General features: G+C 48.9%; 1 protein-coding gene across 2 annotated transcripts in view; it reads right to left on the reverse strand.

Annotated features, from left to right (window-relative positions):
• Window positions 1-24,200, reverse strand: part of ENG (endoglin) — a 54,514-nt gene that overhangs the window by 18,785 nt on the left and 11,529 nt on the right. For both annotated transcript variants that reach the window (XM_035102308.2, XM_035102306.2), the window contains exons 2-7: window positions 23,261-23,424; window positions 13,553-13,684; window positions 7,375-7,537; window positions 6,125-6,290; window positions 3,224-3,365; window positions 1,418-1,598 (exon numbers count right to left, since the gene is read on the reverse strand). In XM_035102308.2, coding sequence (XP_034958199.1) covers window positions 1,418-1,598; window positions 3,224-3,365; window positions 6,125-6,290; window positions 7,375-7,537; window positions 13,553-13,684; window positions 23,261-23,424 — 948 coding nt within the window. The remainder of the gene's footprint in view (window positions 1-1,417; window positions 1,599-3,223; window positions 3,366-6,124; window positions 6,291-7,374; window positions 7,538-13,552; window positions 13,685-23,260; window positions 23,425-24,200) is intronic.

Raw genomic sequence — 24,200 nt, forward strand, 5'->3', positions numbered from 1 at the left:
CTTTGGATGAAGGCCAGCATAAATTGCAATTAATTAGTTAATTAATTAATCATAATCTATAGTTCTATTTACAGGTAGGTAGCCGTGTTGGTCTGACGCAGTCAAAATAAAAATAAAAATTCCTTCCAGTAGCACCTTAGAGACCAACTAAGTTTGTCATAGGTATGAGCTTTTGTGTGCATGCACACTTCTTCAGATACCACGCACACGAAAGCTCATACCTATGACAAACTTAGTTGGTCTCTAAGGTGCTACTGGAAGGATTTTTTATTTTTATTTTGACTATAGTTCTATGTGAGGGGTGGCTTATTTTTTTTAATGTGACCAAGGGGACATGTTGAGCGTGTCTAACTCAGGGATAATCAGCCTGCTGCCCTCCATGTGTGTGTGGACTGCAACTCCCATCATCCCAGACCATTGGCCATAGTGCCTTGGGCTGATGGGAGTTGTAGTCCAGCAATATCTGGAGCACACCACATTGACACCCCTGGTTTAACTCCTGTGATTCTATTCACATGAGGTAGTGAATGCCTGGATTGGGCTTTTGTTTCACAGGATGGTGGTTGTTTCGCTACTTTGAGCTTTAAGGAAAGGGCAGGGGAGGCCATAGTTCAGTGAGAGCATGCAGAGGTCCCGGGTTCAATCTTCACACAGGGTTGGGGGGAAACCCTGTCCCAAACCTTGAACGGCCACTGACAGTGAGTGTAAACATCGACAGAGGTGGACCACTAAGTGTAAAGCAGCTTCCGACGTATGTTCCTAAGGGACGCAGGTGGCGCTGTGGTCTAAACCACTGAGCCTTGGGCTTGCCGATTGAAAGGTTGACGGTTTGAATCCGGTCCCAGCTCCTGCCCACCTAGCAGTTCGAAAGCACGTCAAAGTGCAAGGAGATAAATAGGGACCACTCTGCCGGGAAGGTAAACGGTGTTTCTGTGCGCTGCTCTGGTTCGCCAGAAGCGGCTTAGTCATGCTAGGAAGCTGTCTGCGGACAAACGCCAGCTCTCTCGGCCTACAGAGCGAGATGAGCGTGCAACCCAAGAGTCATCTGTGACTGGACCTAATGGTCAGCGGTACTTTTACATTTACCTTTATGTTCCTAAAGCGTAAGGATTTTTGAAGGAAGGCTTGTGAATCATAGAATTGTAGAGTTGGAAGGACCACGAGGGTCATCTAAGTCCAACCCCCTCCAACACAGGGATTTTATTGTCCATTGTGGGGCTTGAACCCACAACCCTGAGATTAAGAGTCTCATGTTCTCTATTAATTCTAGAGATGAATAGTATCCTGTAGAAGGACCTGGAACCCTCCGAAAATGATCCTGCAAGGTTTTTACTGTACTGGCTCTGTTCCAGCCAAGTGCCACCAACATCCTAAGGTCTGATGCTAGCTAACTTGAAACTTAAAACTTGAGACTCACCACCACAGTCCCTGACCAACTCAAGGGTGATGCTTTTGGCAGCTGGAATTTCTGTGTAAGAAGCGATGAAGGCGAAGTCTTTGTCACGGGCTTCTTTGATTAGGCCTTCTTTGCTGTCTGGGAGGACAGTACCGTTAATTGGCTCCTTGGTTATTTTCTTAATGGAGTATTTTCCTGACACCTACAGGAGAAATAGAAATGAAAGTTTAGCAAGGACCCTCTTTAGCGAATGTTTCCATTTATGGTAGTACACACCGTTGCCCAACAGAAGCATTATCTCCAACTGTCTTCAACTCAGAGTAAACTTACTGAAATGAATGGAGCTAAGTTAGCCATGCCCGTTTTCTTCTTCTGGTTATTTATTCTTTAGCAAAATTTTGAAAACTTAACATAATCAAAATCAAATGTGTAGTCACAAAAAGAACCACAGGGTATTATAGGACTTCATGACATACTGCGCGTCTCTCAGCTGTTCCAGGCCGCTCTCCAGAGGCGTGCGGGCCTGGGGCCGCCTCCGCTGCGCGCAGGGGCATCACAACAGGGGGCGGGCAGTGCCCCCTGGCCCAGGGCCGGCCCTACGGCCAGGCTGGGTGGTGCAGGGCACTGGCTCTCCAGGTGGCTGCCGCGCTGCGCCCGCCTGCCACACTGGGAAACAGGGCGGGGGTGGCGCCGGAGGGATCCGTCACACCATGGCGCCAGGGTGCCAGGTATGCTGAAGACGGCCCTGTGCCTCAGGGGCTGAAAAGTGTTGGGCCAGCCCTAATCAGAGTTTGGTGTGACTGGAAGAAGTTTCACCCTTGCACCACTCTGTCTGCCTCTGAATACAAGTTCCTGCAGGGAGCTTCAATAGCAGAGGCCTTCATGCCCTACTTGTGGACTTCCCATAGCCCTCTCATTGGCCACTGTGAGAAGCAGAATGGTCTTCTTATAAGTAAGGCAGAGGTGGAAAATCTCAGGCCCAGGAGCTGATTTCCACCTTTCATGCTCTTTTTGTCTGGCCTTCTAGATCAACACAGCTAGCTTTGCGTTTTATGAATAAGTAGTGTCATTGAGCCCGTTAAATAAACGGGCGCTAGAACATATGTGAGAGGAGCGGCGGGGCCACAGCCTTCCCTCCCTCTCTGCGCTTGGCTGCGGGGTGCGCCAGGAACGCAAGTAAACAAACTCGCTCTCCTGTTGTGCCCCACGGCCCAGCGCAGAGAGGGAGGGAAGGCTGCGGCCCCGCCGCTCTTCTCATGGGCCAGGGAGGGTTGTGAGGAGGAGGCGGAGGAGGTGGCGGCGGACCAAGATGGAGCTCCCGCTACGAAAAGGCCAGGATTTTGAGGGGTCTGTCAGTGGGAGGAGGAAGAAGAAGAGGACGGGGGAAGTATGGAGTATGGGGGGAGGGAGGGAGGACTCCGGTCCCCGAGGCTCCGTTTGCAACCAGACCCCTTTGTAGGAAGCGGACGTTCCCCTCCACACGCTTCCGTGGCTGTCAGCGCTCTCTCTGCCCTCTCAGGAAAGGTAGCCCTGAGGGCTGGGAAGGGAGGGAGAAGCTCAAGCGGATCCGGCTGCCGCTGCCGCCGCCTGGCACTTCGTTCGGCCGCGGCCGCCATCTTGTCTGTCTCTCTCTTGCTCTCGTGCGCTCCAAGTGTCTCTGCGTTCCAAGTCCCAACGGCTGCCCGTGGGGCACAGGCACAGTAGCGCAACCCCAGGGACACAGGGACTGGACGCAGAGACACTTGGACTTTATTATATAGGATAGTAATCAGGAAGTTCTAAGCCCATAATTCCAGCAGCCAAAGGGAATTTCTCTCCCACTCTTACCATGAATTTCACATATTCAGGCATCTGATCAATGTTCCAAAACATCTTCTCATGGCTTTTAAGCACTAGTAGCGTTGTCAGCTCCTTAGCCGGTTTTCCATTACTGCATGTCACTTTGATGTTCAGATCCACAGCCTGTGTGCTGGAGAACAAACCCAAGGAGAAATGATCAGGGCTCATTGTTGAGCAAGGTATTTCTTTTTAACAGCCCACGCAACACCTAGCAGATCCCACTTTGGTAGACCAGACTGGAATAGCATGTTAATCACCAACATGACACCCACCTTGCTATTTAACTTGTGTTTGTCACCTGCATCTTGTAAGGCGTTGAGGATGTCTGGCTTTGGTCTTGTGTATTGTGTCTGCTCTGTTGCTATTTTTAACAAGACTTCTTATGGTCCACTGGTGTGTTTTAAATTTACAAAGGCAAAGCAATACTCATGATCGCTAATGGTTCAACAGATAGAGCTAATCTGTATTCAGTGATCCTGAATATGCACCTTTTGCTTAAGACAGGACCGTGATACGGCTTAGTCAAGGCCTCTTTCCACAACTGGTAGACAACAGAAATTGTCCTGTTATAAGAATTTTGAGGTCACACATATATAATAAATGTTCATAAATGTACCACACAAACAGTACAGGAAGACAGGCCTAAAAACCATTTTGACTCTCCCAAACTGACCAGAATTAAAGTGATATCCCCCACCCCACTGAATCACACACACACACACACACATTTCCACATGACTATCAACTTGGGAGCCATAATCCTGTCAGCCGGAGGCTCTGCCAACTGGACATTTCCCCATCAATAGGGCCAGACTGCTAGCCATCTCATTCACAAAGGAAGACTTCTCTAAATAAAAGACAGTGATCAACTCTTACGAAAATGTTAATTTCTCTTTGTGTTTAGAAATTCACACCTGGGAGGGGTGAGAGGAGGACTAGGAGGTGTCAAAAGTGCTCAGATTTCTACCTTGAACCCTCCTTTTTTGTGAGGTATTGATTACATAGCTGTGATGTAGGAACGATGTATTGGGGGTGTTTCTTGGTGATGGGAAAACTGATAAAAGGTGAGGTTCTCTTTTGTTCTGGGTTCCTTCCTTGTTCTCCTGCGTGAGGGGAAGGACCCTGTTGCAACAGCAAAAATAAAGGCTTTGCTTCTCAAACTTCTCTGGTTGGCCTCTGTTATATTCTCCAACCGATGGAGAACCCAATAAGGGAATAAGGGCAGGTTTTTGCTTAATACAGTCCATTAGTCTCCCAGTTGACCATGGATTAGAATATGAATAGGCTTTTCTTCTTCCTTACCTTTACTAATGCTACCTCACTATTAAGCTGATCTATCAAAATTGATTAAGGCCCACCTATAAGGCTGACTAAAGGGACGCGGGTGGCGCTGTGGTCTAAACCACTGAGCCTAGGGCTTGCCGATCAGAAGGTCGGCTGTTCGAATCCCCACGACGGGGTGAGCTCCCATTGCTCAGTCCCAGCTCCTGCCAACCTAGCAGTTCGAAAGCACAGCAAAGTGCAAGTAGATAAATAGGTACCGCTCCGGTGGGAAGGTAAACGGCGTTTCCGTGTGCTGCTCTGGCTTAGTATAATGCTGGCCACATGACCTGGAAGCTGTCTGTGGAAAAACGCCAGCTCCCTCAGCCTATAGAGCGAGATGAGCGCGCAACCCCAGAGGGGTACCTTTACCTTTTTATAAGGCTGATTGCTCTTTCTTTTTTGTTAAGGTTATCAACCTTTCAGTATCTATTGAGGCAGATCTTTCTATGTATCACTATGAATTCTGATCTAAAAGGCTGAGTTTCCTCCCCCTTTTAATTGTTAAGGCTAATTTATCTACTTCCTAATGTGGCAAAGTTAGGGAACCTCAGGCTTGGGCTGGCCAACCTTTTAATCATTATCAATACTTATGTCCTCCTGTTAAGGTGGGTGTGCCCTTATTATTTCTACTGAGTTGAAATTCCCCATATCTATTGGCTTATCTGTTCCCTCCAATTTTTCAATATATATTAACACCAATCTTTCCTCTTTTACAGTTTCTTTCTTTTGGGGGAGTGCCAGGAATTACCAAATGTTTATTGTGGCAATATCCGCCCTCACCCCTCCTCTCAGGTGGGCAGGGTTTGCGACACCGCACGGGGCTTACCTGGCCGGTGCCACCCACCTGAGCGACTTGGCCTATGACCCGCCACCTGGCCAGGTAGGACAAAGGACGCCTGGCCGGAGGGAGCGGAGTAAGGCTGAAGAAAGGAGCCAAAGCACATTGGAGAAGCCTCTTTGTTCCTTCTTCCTTCTGCAGTCTCAGACTTTTGTCTATTTTCAAGTTGGGAGGGATGCAATCAGGCTCCCTTCCCATGCGGCGGCGTTGCAGGGGCCCATTCTAAAGGGCTAAAATCGGAAGTCCCTGGCCCTGGAGCGGCGGCTCATAGGTCAAACTCCTGGATGTGGTTAGTGGAAGGGCATGCTGTGTAAGTTTGCGCTTTACAGTCGCCTCTCACTGGCCTCATCAACCTGCATATCCTCAGCCAGAGGGGCTGAGAGGGTTACCTGCCAAGGCCTGGGCCAAGTTTCCCACTTCCTGAATTCAATAAAGTGGTGGCCAATTTTAATCCATACTCTTGACTCTTGCCTCTTTAATGGGGAAGGGGGTAGGCACCACAGACAGGATTTAGCGCGTGTGTACGCAAATCTCTTAAATGGCTATACATTGTGGACCTGTACTATCAACTCAAGCCTTCCTCCTTACCCATTTTTGTAGCCTGATCATTGCCAAAAATGTCATAAGCCACATGAGAATATTGCAGGACAAAACTGGTGGAAATGCGAACATGGTTCTTTGCATAATTTACTCGCAAGTCAGAAGTTAGATCCATGCTACCAAGTTACCCAGAGTCTGGAGGCCTCTGCTGGAGCCACATGATGTGGGCCTCTCTTCCAGGGTGTACAGTGGAATCCAGACAGCTCTTGGTATTGTCAGAGTCAAACTCAGCCTCTAGGTACTGCTCAGCATCAAAATAGCTCTCAGGTACACATTCCTCGGAGGAGCTGGGCTCTGAAGGACACAAAAGAAGAACTGTGGGAAACTTGCTCGGGCAGAAAGAACAGGAGATGGCTGATGCTCAATAAGAGAAAAACACATGCAATGATTTGACTGTTTATGTATCACCAAAAAAGAGGAAATCATTCACTAAGAAAAAGAGGATACATGTTTGCATAAAATTTGGATGTGCTGACTTCCGGTTTTGACTGCGGATCGTGAACGGGCGAAAAACGGGAGCTCCGCAGCCCCGAACTTCTAGCTGGACAAGAGGAGGGGGGGTTGCAAGGCTAAGCAACCCCCCAAGAAAGGACAGGAAGGCGATTTCTGTTTGAGGCGTCGGTGGTTCCCCAAAGGTTCTCCCGGAGACCTTCGCAAACAGTAGAAGGAGGGGGAGAAACTGGGCGCTGTGACGGGGAAAGACCAACGCTACCAGCAAAAGCCGAAACCTGACACAATCACCAATCAGTAAAAGTCCTTTTAATTAAACCCTTATAATAACCCCCGGGCATGAAAGAGTATTGGGTGAAAGAAAGGAATGTAAAAAGAGTCCCCCCCCCCACATATTTGGATTTTAAGGATCGGAAGATATAAAGGCAAATAGTGGGGAGGACCACTCAGGACCACTCCTGGTTTCCCTTACTCAGTGCTTCAAAGAAAGGAGCCCTTCAACTACAATACAGGGCTATCTTCTGATAGTACTTCAACACAGGATTGTTATTTGCAAAGTGGACATAAAGCCACCCCTACATGGCCCATTTTTCATTCCTTCAGTGTTTTTAGTCAAATCCAAATCCATGCAGATCTACTCAATACATCAATTGAACTCAATTTAATTCATTAGTAACAGCATTCAAATTATCTGGATTAGGTGGGGTAAGGTCCCCTTAGCAGGTCATTGTGGCTCTATAGCATTCCTCACCAACCTGGTGCCTCCTAGATGTTTTGAACTATAACTCTCATCAGCCTCAGCCAGCAATTGATGGGAGTTGTAGTCCAACAACATGTGGAGGACCAACCACAGGTTCGGGAAGGGTGCTCTATAGGGAGGACTCCTGCTACACTTTGACTTAAGAAACACCATCTTAACAGAACTGACCTCTGTTGACTTGAAAACTAATCTTCCGAGGCTCTTCCAATTCTACGAAGGTGCTGACACCCCCATAATAAGCTTTGGCCCAATTTAGGAGCTCCTCATTGGAGGAAGGCAAATCGGTTTTGTTGATTTCTTTGAACCCCATGACCGTCAGGTTATGCACATCCTGGAAAAGAAATGTACAGCAGAATAAAATCAGGCAGAGTGTTCCCTGTGTTATTTTTCTAGAAAAGAGGTGCTGGAGCTCACCATGAACACCTCCCTCATTTTCTTATCATGGCAATGGAGCCCACCTGAGAGGTGCTACCGTAGAACTGAGTTCCGTCAAGTTCTGGCTGAAAAGGGGGCCCTAGTGTTTCCACTTGAAAGTTGCACTCCATATACCCTCCATGTATTTCATGTCTGGATTCAAGCACAATATTGGACAGCATTGGGTCTTGCAACTTTGGCTTCACTTTTCTATTATGAAAGGGGGAGTTCCAGGAGGCAGGGAGCTGGATCAGGTGATATACTGTCCAGTTGCTCAGAGCGGTGGACAAATCAGTCAATTCTGGTTTCTTTTTCTTTCTTTCTTTGTCAAATAATATTTATTGATTTTCTAACATTCCAAATCACAAAAATTCTATACACACACACACACACACACACACAGGAGTAAAAACATAAAAAAGAAAAACATATCGAATCTAACATTTTAATTAACATTGTAGACTTCCTCGATTCCTCTTGCACTGGGTCCATTTTTAACTCCAAATTAAGCAATTTTCATTTATTATCTTAAATCATTCTAACACATTTTTTCATTATCTCACAACTATTTCTATTCTTCAATGCATCGACTATCTTCCACCCATAATTCATCTTAACCCAAATCTAAATTTATTTTCCCATCCATCTATCCTCTATTTCTCCCCTTAGCCTCAAATTTATACCTAAATTTTCCCCCATACATTCAAATATTATTCCTTTTATCACAATAACATTTAAACACTTAAATCTAATTCAGCCCCCCCCCCCACCGGACTCAGGGTCTCCCAGATGAATCAGCCAGTTCCATAGGTCATTCCAGTTTCGGGCCATCTTGATGAGTCAAAAAATAGCATCCATTATTACTCCTCACCCCACTCCCGCTCTTTCACCACCTATCCAGCACTCTCCCTTCTTCGTCCCCTGCTGCCTCCCCAATTTCCTAGCTGTTGCACAATACCATCCAACTACATTTCCACTTTCCAGCCCTGTCTCAATTTTGATACCGCTTAAGTTCTGGCCCCAGCATGGATCCTGTCCTCCCTCTCTCACTGGGAGGGCATTATTCCATGCTGGTTCTTCCTTGAAGGCTCTTTGAACCAAGCATGAGTCCTGTCCCCCCCCCCCACCTCTCACTGAGGGAACAGTGTTCCATGCAGCTTCTTCATCATCTTTAAATTCAATTACATTGTCCATGGCTGATGATTGTTCATCTTGCTTCTCGTCAATTCTGGTTTCTTCTCAGTTTCTCATTTTTTCCCCAGCCTACATTTTTGCAAGCTATGCCCACTAATATAATGCATTTTAAATGTCATTTCCGCAGTCAGGCGGAGTCCCCCCTAAACCCCGGGCAGCCCCGAGCGGAATAAAGACGCAAGACCACATTTTAGGGGATTGAAATCGGCCACAACTTTATTAAAATTCAGATGAAGGAAGACCTTGGCTCAGGAATTGGGCATGTATCCCCCCCAGCCCCCAGCTGGGGGTGGAGTAACTTTCAGGGTTGTCCAGCATGTGCGGTGGTTGGGCTAACTCTGGAGAACATACGTTCAAGCAGATAGCCCGCCCCCCGTGATCGCTGCCTCTGGAAGGGGAAGGCAATAACAGCCAACTGGCACCGCCAAATGCCCCCCTTTCCCCATTTACGGGAACCCTGTTATCGCCGCCGCGATGGGCCGGGGGGTCACCGCCCCCACGCCCCACCCCTTTATGTAAATGACTAAAGGATTATGCCCAAGGCCTGCAACCACCAAGTTGTGACGAATTGCTACAGGAAAGGCTTCCCAAGAAGCAGGCGTCTTTTAATTTCGTGACTGCTGTCACCATCTGCAGTGATCAAGGAGCCCAAGAAAGTAAAATCTCTCACTGCCTCCATTTCTTCCCCTTCTATTTGCCAGGAGGTGATGGGACAGGTGGCCATGATCTTGGTTTTTTTGATGTTGAGCTTCAGACCATCTTTTGCGCTCTCCTCTTTCACCCTCATTCAAAGGTTCTTTAATTCCTCCTCGCTTTCTGCCATCAAGGCTTCAGACCATATTTGAGGTCTTTGAGGTACTGCAGTTCTAAGCCGTTTATGAGATGGCACTTACAGTTTTGGGTATCCAAAAAGGAAACAGGAAAAGATTTTTGGCATACCAATGAGTGTGCAGTTACTTCTGTCAGCTACAATTTTCAGAATTTATTTTTACACTTTCTATCCCCATGTAGGTTACGGAAAAGGAATGACACAAAGACTCCCTGTGACCCCCCCATCACCTTCTCAGCACAGAGAGGAAAGAACAAGCTAATCTCCCCCCACGATCAAAGGAATTTTATAACCTATTGTTGTCTGCCTTGAAAGCTGAAAAGAGTCAGGCGTCAAACAATCAATCCTGCGAGGTTGGCCAGGCTCAAAAGGAGTTCTTTGAAGGGATAACCGCACAACCAACATTAGAAAGAAACATTAGAAATATTTGGGGATTTCCTTTTTCCTTTTTTACTTTTAAATCCCGTTTGTTAAGAATGATGAAAACATGGGATGATGGGGTTTGCATGGCGGACTTTGCTCTCCCTTGGCTGATATTTGTACAAATCAGATTCAGAGGTGTAGCATGGGGGGCTGGGGGCTGGGGGGCCCTGTCACCCTGAGCCTGGTTCTTTGTGGGGTGCATTCCTCACAATGCCCAGCCAGCCCCCAGGGCTGCTAGGGTGCTGCAAGCTGTTGCGTCCTTCTCACACCAGGGCGCACTAAAATGCTGGTGCATTTTCACAGGGGTTTTTTCTCCAGTTGCCAATCCTATATAATAAAGTCCAAGTGTCTCTGCATCCAGTCCCTGTGTCCCTGGGTTTGCGCCACTGCGCATGTGCACTCTCCCCCCCTCTGCCTACCGTTTCCCTGCGGCCGCCAACTGCCGCTTCTGGCCGGACAGCGCCTCACTGCGCTTGCGCTAAAGCGCGAGGAGGAGGAGGCTTCTTTCTTTCCCTTTCCCCACCCTACGCTCCTCTAAACGGGGTTTACCGCAGGGGCGGGAGGGAGTCGGGGAGCAGCAGATCCCCGAGGCGAACACGCGCAGCGTGATGGGCTGCAGCCGCTGGCTCCACAAACGGGCACACTCCATAAGCAGCGGCGCCACTCCTACACGGGCCCCCGGCCGTGCTTCCACGCGACTTGGGTGCGCGGGCGCTGCTTCCCTTCCGCTGGCAGCACACGTGGGAAGGGAGGAGCAGCCTTGGCATTTGGGCTCCCAAGGCGGAGCTTCTGCACTGACGGGGAAGGGAGGGAGCCAATGCGTCGCAAAGAGGAGGAGGCTTTGGGTGGCGTGTGATGCGGGGATCGTGAGCACCAGAATCGGGGCAGCGGGGAAACCCCTAGCCTCCGGATCAGGCCCCAAAGATGCCTCTACCAATGTCCCCGAGGTTGCTAGAGCAACAGGTCTGCTCTAGCACCCGTTATTTTAACGGGCTTCAAAATACTAGTTACTGTACTGCAGAATGTGGGATGGGGTGAATGGATTTAAGGTGGGGAAACTGAGAAACTGATATGAACCAGATTGTGAGGATTTGTCTACCCTTAGCCCAAAAAGTGTGTTTTCTTTCTTTTCTTAAAAAGGAAAACCAACGCAACTCTTCTCAATCTTTCAGACTTTTCAAAAATCAGTACTGTGTTTTGGAAGGGGTGGCTCAACAGGAAGCTAGTTTGGCATGGCTCTGGGATTTTCCAGGGGATAATGGCTCATCCCCCCACCCCACCCCCACCCAATTTGTCACAGCCTAAAGGTTCCCTTTTGCCAACCAACAATGCAGGGAATGGACAGAGAAAAGGTGACTAAGAGCTGCCTTGCACAACTCCATTGCCCTCCTGACCCCACACAGGGTACGGAATGGAAGCAGGCAGTGCAGTGGGGGGGGCTGCCCTCCAGCTTGAACTAATTGTGCCACACTGCATCTGATAGCGCCTCTCGCGCCACTACCCTCCCCCCATCCCGCCTCCATTGTCAGCCCTTTTTTTATTATTAGACACAAATAGGAAAAGGTTTTTATTTTGCTAACAAAGCTCACAGGCTCGGCTGAGCTGGCTGGAGCCAAGCACCATCCCTGGACCTTACGCCAAGCAGCCAGAGGAAATGGGAGATTTCCCCCGGGTTCTCTGCGTCACAGAGCCTCCCGACAGAGAGATCCATGGGCAGGGGAAGCGGACCTGCGGGGGCCTTGCAAAGTCATGGGTTGCGACATGACAAAGGTTTCCCTCCCTCTCTCCTAAATACAGTACTGGAATCCTTCAAGGTTTTCCAATAATGCAAAAGTGTAGAATACCCAGGACATGCACATGAAATTGTTGTAAGAATTTAAAGGTTATATATATATAACCTGCCGCTCCTCCCACCGGCCAGGTAGGGTTGTCAGGAGGAGGAGGCGGCGGACCAAGATGGCGGCATCTTGGTCCGCCACCGCAGGGGAACGGGAGGCAGAGGGTTGAGGGGGGGGAGAGAGCGTGTGTGTGTGTACGTCCCGCCTCTTTGTCCAGTCCCTGTGTCTGTGGGGCACATGCACATTAGCGCAAACCCAGGGACACAGGGAATTATGGACACAGAGACACAGGGACTTTATTATATAGGATATATATATATATATATATATATATATATATATATATATATATAAAAACATGTACATGAATGTACAGGCACATGTCTGAAACAGCACAGGAAGACAGGCCTGACTGACACCATTTTGACTCTCTCTGACCAGAATCAAAATAAAAATAAAAAATCCTTCCAGTAGCACCTTAGAGACCAACTAAGTTTGTCATAGGTATGGTATCTGAAGAAGTGTGCATGCACACGAAAGCTCATACCTATGACAAACTGAGTTGGTCTCTAAGGTGCTACTGGAAGGATTTTTTATTTTTATTTTGACTGCGTCGGACCAACACGGCTAGCTACCTGTAACTAGTGACCAGAATCACACACACATTTCCACATGACTATCAACTTGGGAGCCATAATCCCGTAAGCTGGAGGCTCTGCCAACTGGACATTTCCCCATCAATGGTGCCAGACTACTACCGGTAGCCATCTCATTCACAATGGAAGACTCCATAGTGATCAACTTTTAGGAAACTGTTAATTTCTCTTTGTGTTTAGGAATTCACACCTGGGACTAGGAGAGGTGTCAAAGGTGCTCAGATTTCTACCTTGAACCCTCCCTTTTTGTGAGGTATTGATTACGTAGCTGTGATGCAGGAATGATGTATTTTGGGGGTGTTTCTAGGTGATGGGAAAACTGATAAAAGTGGAGGTTCTCTTTTGTTCTGGGTTCCTTCCTTGTTCTTCTGCGTGAGGGGAAGGACCCATTTGCAACAGCAAAAATAAAGGCTTTGCTTCTCAAAATTCTCTGGTTGGCCTCTGTTATATTCTCCGACCGATGGAGAACCCAATAAGGGCTCTTGTGTACCCCATAAGGGAATAAGGGCAGGTTTTTGCTTATTACACTCTCCTGCTAAAATAAAGACTCCACGCCAGGATTAATACCCTCCCTCCATCTTCTGTAGCTTATCAACATCTTTAAAGAACTGGAATTTGGGAGATTTCTTGCAGCTGTGGAGAAGAAGACAGAAAGTCACAGGCTCCTCTGGAGCCTGTCCCACCACATGAAGCCATGTACCCAGTTCCGTGGGTGAAGCTGCTGGCTGCCAAGTCCCAGTCGAGGAGGAGAGAAAGATTGAAAGGGCAAATCAAAGGAAGAGCATCGCCCCTCACTCTTTCCCTTCCAGCCTATCATCACACTTCTTATACATTAGGCCCCCAAACCCTTCAGGTCTCTCTGCCTAACCTCCAGGTCTCCCCCCAGGCCACCCCACTCACTAGCCTTGCTTTCTTTAATGCTTGAAAATGGCTCCCCACTCTGATGTACATTATACAGGGTCTGCAGGGTGTGACTCAGCCCAGGTACTCACCGTGACGAAGGCAAGGCGGTGATCCCTTGTATTTACATTCAGAATGCAGTGCTTGTTGGAATTCACCACAAAAACCACCTTCCGGCCTCCTTTAGCTGCTGACATATTGACACTGAAGTGGGTCAGAGGCATCTGGCGGAGAAATGGAAAAGGGGGATCATCAGCCAAGTGTTTTCGGACAGGTGAAGAGATTCCTGCCCAAGCGGTAGTCTTTAGCGTTGCAGGTCCTGCCCTGTGGAACCAGCAAAGGCTTGGCAGGATCTCTCCCTTCTGCCAGAGGTTTCTTGAAAACTACTTTTACTAGGCAGGCTTAGAATCATAGAATCATAGAGTTGGAAGAGACCACAAGGGCCATCCAGTCCAACCCCCTGCCAAGCAGGAAACACCATCAAAGCATTCTTGACATATGGCTGTCAAGCCTCTGCTTACAGACCTCCAAAGAAGGAGACTCCACCACACTTCTTGGCAGCAAATTCCACTGTGGAACAGCTCTTACTGTCAGGAAGTTCTTCCTAATGTTGAGGTGGAATCTTCTTTCTTGTAGCTTGAATCCATTGCTCCGTGTCCGCTTCTCTGGAGCAGCAGAAAACCACTTTTCACCCTCCTCTATATGACATCCTTTTATATATTTGAACATGGCTATCATATCACCCCTGGAACTCCTTCCCTAGAGAAGCCAGACTGACTCCCTCCTTGCTGTGCTTCTGCCGGCAGGTGAAGCCCTTCCTTTTCCAACAGCCCTTTGGGAATTGATGGCTTTCAATTAAAGGGCCGTGTTGCGTTTATTGTAATTATTTATCTGTTTTAAACTGATTTCAAACTGCCAGTTGTTGTCTCCTCCTCCTCCTCCTCCTCCTTCTCCGCACCATCACTCTCACACACCTTCAGCCTTCCCCAATAGGGTGGGTCATTAAAAAAAAATCGAAAATGTTTTCCCCCACTTGATCTTATCTCAGGCGTATGGTATAACATAGTCAATTTTCAAATTTGGGACAAATCGCTTAATATTTAGACCCTGCTCCTAAAGATTGAAATTTTGCCACACTACGAGTGATAAATATGATGTGTTATTGGAGAGAAAAGACGTGACGCTACCATCAAAACAACAATGAACAATCGCTCTAAATTCCCCAAACAAGAGACAAAGAAGGACTTTCCACCAAAATAGACGTTTAGTGTCATGCATAAAAGCATATTTTTAGCATGATATAAGATGGTGTACATGTACAATGTATATATTGCATAAGGTATAATTTTATTAATTACACAAAATGTGAGCATTTAGTACAATTTATACCAAGTAATTAAGTCTAATGTGATGTTTTGACGCAACACATAATATGAGTGGCGTTTTACCATGTTTCTCATATTATAAGACACGTCTTATATTTATTTTTTCCTCAAAAAAACACACTATGGCTTATTTTCAAGGGATGTCTTATTTTTTTCCTCCTCCTCCTGCCGCGGCCGGCATTGCTGCTGTGCCTATCACTATGTCTTATTTTCGGGGTATGGCTTATATTCATTGAATGCTTAAAAATCCTGCTATGGCTTATTTTATGGGTATGTCTTAAAATATGAGAAACAGGGTATTGTTTATGTTTACTTGTTTAGTACACCGTTTGCTTAATTGTTCCATATAATTTTTTCAAAACCATTGGTTTTTCATGTAAATTATCAACATATTTCATCTTAAATAAATTAATATTGCAGAAAATAGTAGTATGCAACTATTATTGCTCTACATAAAACCTAAAATTTATGTTGAATAGTTCACAATTTAACATACTGAGAATTAAATGAGTCAAATTCCTATGTTTTTATCACTCGTAGTGAGGCCAAATGTCAATCTGTAGGAGCAGGGTCTAAATATTAACCGATTTGTCCCAAATTTGAAATTTGATTGTGTTTATACCATACGCATGAGATAAGATCAAGGGAGGAAACATTTTCGATTTTTATTTTTATTTTATGACCCACCCTATTCCCCAAACCTGGAGACTTCAGGTCAGACCTGGAAGCCAGTGACCTCAGTCACACATGTAGCCTTGAACTGATCTGCCCGGCCCACGGCTACCAAAGCATTACTCTCCAAAATTTGTAGGAGGCTTGTGGGTGGCGGGAGCACAGCAAAAATCAAAACAAAAAACATGGCCAGAGAGAGACCCAAGTGTTTTTTCTCTCTCTCTCAACACATTCGGCTCCATAGCACTAGCATGAGCTAATGGGTAAACACAGCTCTGTGGGGGAGGCCACAAGACCCCCGTCTCCGTCGGCCTGCCTTGGCAGAGGCCCGCATCTATTTTTAGCCCCCTGCCCTTTTTTCAGAAGCCATTGTTTTCTCTCACCCCCCCAGAATGGCGGCAGGCTTTCTCCTGCCGGCTCGAGCACTGGGATCTGCTTATAGAAACTGGCTTCCAGTAATTCTTTTCGGGCTGGAGCCTGACCACCCGCCCTGGACTACCCTCCCCTGACGCTCGGTCGGGGCTGGGAGCCAGTTGTCTGAATGCCACAGTCGTGACATCAGGGGCCAGCTGCTATGCAACCACCCTCCCGCCAACCCCTCTGTAAACACAGGAGGGGGATTTTTGCTCCTATCCTATTTACTGGCAGGATAGAGTGAAGATCATTTCCTCAGCATCTAGGTTTCAGCCACTTCCAGGCCTGTCCATCCACGTCGCCAGAGGCCGGTGGCCTGTTTAATGGCCAAGGGAAGAGAATGCGGGGAAATAGGATATTACATTTATTTATTGTTGCAGTTATGTCCCACATTTTTCTCCTAGGAGCGCAAAATGAGCGGCACATATGGTTCTTCTCCCTCTCCTCATTTAATGTCCACAATCGACCCCGTAGGGGCAGTTTAGGCTGAGAAAGGCAATGGCTGCCCCAAGGTCACCCAGCGAACGTCGTGACCTAGTGGGGTATTTGAACCTTGGTCTCCAGTCTGACATGCTGGTTGCCTTCCAGTTGACGGTTTTGAAGTCAAAGGGAATCCTGCCTGTTTCTGGGTCTGTTCATTCCAGATTTAAAAGGGGAACTGCCAGGGTTGGCCTGGGAAATCCGTGACTGCATCTGTTGTGTTTTCCGAAGCAGCTGTGGCCTGTTGGTGTGAAGGGCTCTCTCACACACTCACAATACTTCCCTTTCCTCCTCAGAAGCTGCCTGAGCAGCTGCAAAGAGAAATTTACAAGATTCCGGCTCTCTGAGAAACCTGTAAATTTCATTTCAACTGCCGGCACAGACCATTAACTGGAGATGGAGTAGGAGATCAGAAGGAAAGCAGGAGGCAGAGGGTGATCTTGGCAAGTCACTTTTTTTCAACCTAACCAGGGCCCGGTACGTCCATTAAGGTGAACTAGGTAGCTGGCCTAGGGCGCCAAAATGGAAGGGGCGCTGGCCAGCCTCATCCGGGGCTGCCGCGCTTACAATTCTTGATGTCGGAGATGAAGATAGCCTTCAACACAGCCGGCATCTTGGCGACAAAGTGAAGGCTCCCACGGGCACTGCTGCTCCTCCTGTTGCTGCCGCTGCCGCCGCCACTACTCACTCTAAGAACCTTTAGCCTCTGAAGCCGCCTCTCCGCCCACGCCGCTGCTGCTCCTGAGTGCAAGCGCGGCGTTTCGGCTCCGTTGCCTCCCAGCCCCTGACGGCTGCCAGAAGGGGCCTTGAAGTGCCACCTCGTGTGCGGGGCCGGCTCAGCGCAGCCTCAGGCAGAAAGGGCCAGTGGGAGAGGCGGCCCGTGGAAATGAGGGGGGGGTTCCCCCAAAATTAGCTCGTGTAGGACGGAGAGATGCCACACGTAGGTGTTTGCTATCGGGTTGCTGACGCGGACGCAATCTCCTGCATGTCTACTCAAAAGTCAGACCCACAATTTTTTAAAAAAGCAAATGCCTGTTCAAGTATTTCTACTCAGAAGTAAGTCTCACTGAGTCCAATGGGACTTACTCCCAGGAAAGTGAGAGAAGGGCCGGCTTACAGTGCAATCCTATATATGCCTACTCATATATACTCATGTTTGAAATATGATTGGCTGGGGGGGGGGCAGAAGGTGATCTCGCCCAGGGCGCAAAAAACCCTAGCGCCGGCCCTGAACCTAACCTACCTCACCAGGTCATTGTGAGGATCAACTCCAAAAAGGGAGAGCAGGAGGGACCTTGAAATTGCCCATTCAAGATGAGCACTTTTTTTTTTTTTTTTGCAAACACAGCATGTCACCTAGGCTTCCCTACCAGAGTGAGATGCATTTATTTATATAAATGATATTAATGCTTTCTAAATGCGCATCCATGCATATATGCAACATAGGCACATTTTATGCAAAACCGCATACTCTTTTATCCTCTATTTCTTTTTGGGGGGGGAAGGGCTGGTGCTAAGTGGCTGTTTTGGGGGAGCCTGTGTATAATAGTGACTAACTAGAGCCATAACTTGATTCCAGAAAAGTTAGCTGATTAACAGTGCAATCCTATACATGTCTACATGAATTAAATCCCACTGAGCTTATTCCCACATAAACTGGGATAGGGTTTCAGCCAAGTTGTAAGGATTTTTAGCCGGTTAGTCAATTAATTACACCAGCAATAACTCTGGAGGTTGGATGGATAGACGGATAGAATATAATTGCTTTTATACATTAAATTGGAGTACGACAAGGTTGTATATTGTCTCCCTGCTTATTTAACTTATATGCAGAATTCATCATGTGAAAGGCTGGACTAGATGAATCCCAAACCGGAATTAAGATTGCCGCAAGAAATATCAACAACCTCAGATATGCAGATGACACAACCTTGATGGCAGAAAGCGAGGAGGAATTAAAGAACCTTTTAATGAGGGTGAAAGAGGAGAGTGCAAAATATGGTCTGAAGCTCAACATCAACAAAACTAAGATCATGGCCACTGGTCCCACCACCTCCTGGCAAATAGAAGGGGAAGAAATGGCGGCAGTGAGAGATTTGACTTTCTTGGGTTCCATGATCACTGCAGATGGTGACAGCAGTCACAAAATTAAAAGACGCCTGCTTCTTGGGAGAAAAGCAATGACAAATCTAGGCAGCATCTTCAAAAGCAGAGACATCACCTTGCCTACAAAGGTCCGTATAGTTAAAGCTATGGTTTTCCCAGTAGTGATGTATGGAAGTGAGCGCTGGACCATAAAGAAGGCTGATCGCCGAAGAATTGATGCTTTTGAATTATGGTGCTGGAGGAGACTCTTGAGAGTCCCATGGACTGCAAGAAGATCAAACCTATCCATTCTGAAGGAAATCAGCCCTGAGTGCTCCCTGGAAGGACAGATCGTGAAGCTGAGGCTCCAATACTTTGGCCACCTCATGAGAAGAGAAGACTCCCTGGAAAAGACCCTGATGTTGGGACAGATGGAGGGCACAAGGAGAAGGGGACGACAGAGTACGAGATGGCTGGACAGTGTTCTTGAAGCTATGAACATGAGTCTGACCAAACTGCGGGAGGCAGTGGAAGACAGGAGGGCCTGGCGTGCTCTGGTCCATGGGGTCACGAAGAGTCGGACACGACTAAACGACTAAACGACTAAACAACAACAACATTAAATTGTTTAAATTGTTTTGTGTACAAAATTGTTGTTAATTGTTTTTAACATTCATGCTTTTGTTCTTAAATTGCTTCAATATATTTTGTAGGAAGTGATTAATTAAATGGAAGGAAAGAAAGAAAAACAAATAATTCTGAGGCTGTGACCGGTTTCAAGCATGGCTTACCATAGAAAAGTAGCACGCAACGATTTGGATTGTGGTAATCTGTAACTCACAGGGTTGTTGTGACAGTAACATTGAGGATGGGAAAGAGAACACCTCCCTCATCTGACGTCACTGCGATTATCAGTTTTCAAGAGGTTGAGAGACATGGGCGTACCCAGGAAGCCACCGGGCCCGGTCACGGCCCCCAGCCACCCAATTGGCTGGCTGGCAATGACGTAGCTGGGATCCCCCAGGAGGCGTGGTCTACATCCACGCCCCGCGGAGGGTGAGCATCCTGACTGGGGCGGTGGAAGGTGGAGCCTTGACGGGGCGGCAGGGCCCACCGGAGCGAGCGCAGGGAAGGCGGGACTAACCGCGGGACACAGCTGCCCGGATGCCCGCGCACTTCGGCCGCCATCGCTGGGTCCTCGTGGAGGGGACGGGGCAAGCTGCTCGCCTTCCCCGGCCGTGATGGCCCTTCAGCTCCTGCAGCCTCTCGGACCTTCGCCCAGGACACGCATAACCGGCCATGGGGGGAGGGGCGCCGGGAGGGTGATGTCACAAGAGAGCTCCCCCGTGTCCTGCCCCTCCGAGATGGGAGGGAGGGAGGCGGATGGTGGCGCTTGTTCCGCTGCAGTGCCAGAGTCCCGCTGCTGCTGGGTTTTTTTTGCGCTGAGCTCTTTTACACCTTTTTTTCCCTTTTTGGCTTCTGGGGGGGGCAGCTGCCCCCTCCTGCCCCCCTGTCTATGCCCATGTGAGAGACCTGGATGCAGATTAATAAAACTAACAGTGGCTGGGGAAGCCCAGCCAGATGGACGGGTATATATAAAATTATCATTATTATTATTACTAGTGTCATTGAGCCCGTTAAATAAACGGGCACTAGAACATATGTGAGAGGAACGGCGGGGCCGCGGCCTTCCCTCACTCTCTGTGCTCAGCCGTGGGGCGCGCTCGCTCTCCCATTGTGCCCCGCGGCTGAGCGCAGAGAGGGAGGGAAGGCCGCGTCCCCGCCGCTCCTCTCACAGGCCAGGGAGGGTTGTGAGGAGGAGGCAGAGGAGGAGGCGGTGGACCAAGTTGGAGCTCCCGCTACAAAAAAGCCAGGATTTCAAGGGGTCTGTTAGGTGGGAGGAGGAAGAAGAAGAAGACGGGGGAAGTATGGAGGATGGCAGACTCCGGTCCCCAAGGATCCGTTCGCAACCAGGCCCCTTTGTAGGAAGCAGACGTCCTCCTCCGCTTTATTATATACCGTGTTTCTCCAAAAATAAGACACCGTCTTATATTTATTTTTCCTCAAAAAAACACATGGTGGCTTATTTTTAGGGGATGTCTTTTTATTATTATTAAGTATGGTACATTTTAAGGTTAACTGCCTATCACTATGGCTTATTTTCAGGGTATGGCTTATTTTCGGGGTATGGCTTATTTTCAGAGAAACACGGTAGGACTAGTATCTTGAAGCCCGTTAAAATAACGGGTGCTAGAGCGCGTGTTTCGGCAGCGGCAGCGGCAAGGCCGGATCGCAACCCCGGCGCTCGGCTATAGGAGAAGCTGGGGCCGTGGTGCCACCTCCTCGGCCAGGCCTGGCCCAGCCTACGGGGAGGGGGCTCGCCGGCCCCGGGATCCACCCACCGTCACCTCCTTTCCGCCCCTTGGTTGCCTGCCACCATGGGCGCCGCTGGGAGAAGGAGAGGTGTCGGGGCTCAGGCAGCCAAAAGCGGAAAGGAGGCAGCGGTGGGTGGATCCCAGGGCCGGTGAGCCTACTCCGTGTAGGGGAGGCAGCTGAGGAGGAGGCGGGCTGAGGAGGGCGGCCCGGGCCAAGGCGGCGGGCGTCGAGCTGAGTGGGCCGCCGGGGAGGTCAGTGGCGAGGAGCGGGGCGTCACCATAGCCTCCGCCACGTGAGGGCAAGGCACGCCCGTGAGGAGCCATGAGGGGCAGCCGGAGCTGCCGAGAGGTGGGAGGACGGGGTCCCGCCATTGTCCTGCCCAGAGGGGTCGTGAGGAGGAGGCGGAGGAGGCGGTGGCAGACCAAGATGGTGGCATTGGGCTCCGGGGCCACGGCGGCTGCGGCTGCGGGAGCCGGACCAGGCACCTCAAAGGTGCCCTTCCTCCCCCCATTCACCTCCGCTGGCCTCCACCCTCACTTCCCCGACACGCGCTGCCTCCCTCAGCCAGCGCTGAGGTGCTACGCCGGGGAGGAGAGGTTCCTTCCCCCCCTGGCCTGGCTTGGCTGGAAGCAGCACGGGGGGGAGCGTAGGGGGTAAAAAGCAGCCTCCTCATCCTCCTCGCACTTTAGCGCAAGCGCAGTGAGGCGCTGTCCGGCCGGGAGCGGCGGTTGGAGGAAGCAGAGGGGTGGGGGAGGGAGTGTGTGTGTGTGCGTGTGCGTCCAGTCTCTGCGTCCAATCCCTGTGTCCGTGGGGCACATACGCAGTAGCGCAAACCCAGGGACACAGGGACTGGACACAGAGACACAGGGACTTTATTATATAGGATTATTATCATTCTCAATAATAACAATTCATTTGAAGCTTACTGAGACAGCTTACATAAAAATTGCCGCCGTAGTTCATGCACTGGTTACTTCAAGACCTGATTTCTGCAATCTGCCATGTGGGACTTCTCTCACACTCGATTTGGAAGCTGCAGTTAGTGCAGAATGTTGCAGCACGGTTGCTGACGGGAGTGAAGCCTTGTCAGCATATAACAGCCATGCTCAGAGGTCTGCACTGATTGCCAGTTTGCTACCAGGCCCAGTTCAAAGTGCTACTATCCTATATAATAAAGTCCAAGTGTCTCTGCGTCCAGTCCCTGTGTCCCTGGGTTTGCGCTACTGCGCATGTGCCCCACGGACAGCCGTTGGGACTTGGAACGCAGTGACACTTGGATATTATCTCACTCGCGCGCCAAGGACACTCTCATGTGCACATTTAACAAAGGGAACATGGGGCGTTCCTTCACCTGCTGATTTCTGCAGAACAAGACGCCGCTCAAAGGCGTACAGGCTGAGGCAGCTCGCTCGGCTCCTCTTCCCGATCAGTTGGCAACCCTCCTGCTTTTGTCAGCGTCTTTCGGCCTCTCCCCCTCCCCAAGGCTACCGCCGTCCCCGCTTCTTAGGGAGCGCAAGATGCGCGTTGCCTCCGCGTGCCTCCTCCAGCCAGGTGGCTCCGCTGCCGCCGCCCACAGCCAAGCAGGATGCGCTCCCGGCTCGCCATGGCCCGGCCCCTGGCAACGCCAAGCCTGCCCTCCGCCCCGACACGAGCCCGCCTTCCAGCTTACGGCTTCATGGGACAAGAAACGGCGGCAACCAGCCGCAAACGGCCGTCTCTAAGATACCGCGCTGGGAGGAGTGGAAGGGAAAGGGAAACTACAATGCCCACAAAGCAAGGAGGGGCCCACAAGGGCTCAGAACGTGGAAGCTAGTGCTTGGCATGCTGGGAGTTGTAGTTTTTAGTAGCTCGCTGAGGCATTTCACTTTTAATTAGAAGACGAGCCAAGGGAAATAAGTGGTACCCATGTTAATGGTGTTTTAATTCCCACAGGCTTGCTGCATTTTCTATGATTCCGAAAGTATTGCTGTTTGGCCCCCTTATTTGCCTCTGCTTTGCTATTTCTATCTGTTTTCTGTGATGATTTTGATGTTATGTTCTTGGCGCTCTCCGGTTTCTAAAAGACATGGGTTGGGCCGCTTTCATTCTCCCTTATGTAAAGAACTCCCTGCAAGTGGAAATCTAGCCCAGAAGGGAGGACCCGAAGTAGTCCACATATGTTCTAGCACCCGTTAATTTAACGGGCTTCATGATACTAGTTAGTACATAAAGCCCTTAACTACTTGAGACCTTTTTACCTGCAGAATCGCCTTACCCCACATGGGCCCACTTGACCACTTTAATAAGCAGAATTGGCACTACTACAGGTGCCACATAATTCGACATCTCTAGAAGTAGGAACTCTCCCAAGAAAGAAGGGGGCATTTGTCTGCTGTATGAGCTGCTCACCTGTGAGACTCTGTACTTCAGGTTAAGAATATGGACTTCCATGTTGGTGTCTCGGGGCCCACGGCCCACGCAACCACTCGTAACCCTGCTAGTTGTGTAGAGCATTTTGACCCGTTGGTCATTCCTGACTGGTTGAAGGGTGCAGCCTGGGTCATCCACTGGGCCTAGGAAGGGAAGAAAAAAAGACCCAGGGTCAATGTAATCAAGGGATCAGAAAGAAAACTGATTCAGTTAGCATTTTAAAGGGAAACAACCTATTTCATTTTACTTGAACCATTACATGACTGTCAACTGCTCCCCCTCAAAATTCACTTCTGCAAATTGTGCAATTCTCCAACACTGTACAACAGGTGTATATTAGGGGAAAGAGGGTATAATAATGCATATATGTGTGAATATGACATTTTTAAAAATGGCCTTATAAAAAGGGAAATAGCTTGCTAAGATGTGTTTATCAAGAATGCTGACATATTTATGAGGATTTATTTTATTGGTGTAGAAATGCAGAGACCTGAATCTAAACCAGAGAAAATATGAAACCTCATTAGTGCAATGTCAGGATAATCCAGTCAATGTTCATTGTGTTCCAGTTTGCCATGGTCTAGAGCAGGCATCCCCAAACTTTGGCCCTCCAGATGTTTTGGACTACAATTCCCATCTTCCCCAACCACTGGTCCTGTTAGCTAGGGATCATGGGAGTTGTAGGCCAAAACATCTGGAGGGCCGCAGTTGAACCGCCGACCTTCTGATCAGCAAGCCCTAGGCTCTGTGGTTTAACCCACAGCGCCACCTGCGTCCCTCTTGCTATCTGTTATTTCTATCCAAATAACAGCAGGAAGAAATTCAACTCAGGACCTCTCTGCTCGTCTCATAGAACACTGATTTGCAGTGGGCCGTATCTTTCTGCTTAAGTTTCTTTTTTGAAAATAAAAAATAGAAA

The sequence above is a fragment of the Zootoca vivipara genome, chromosome Z, assembly GCF_963506605.1.
Source record: "Zootoca vivipara chromosome Z, rZooViv1.1, whole genome shotgun sequence".
Taxonomy (NCBI): domain Eukaryota; kingdom Metazoa; phylum Chordata; class Lepidosauria; order Squamata; family Lacertidae; genus Zootoca; species Zootoca vivipara.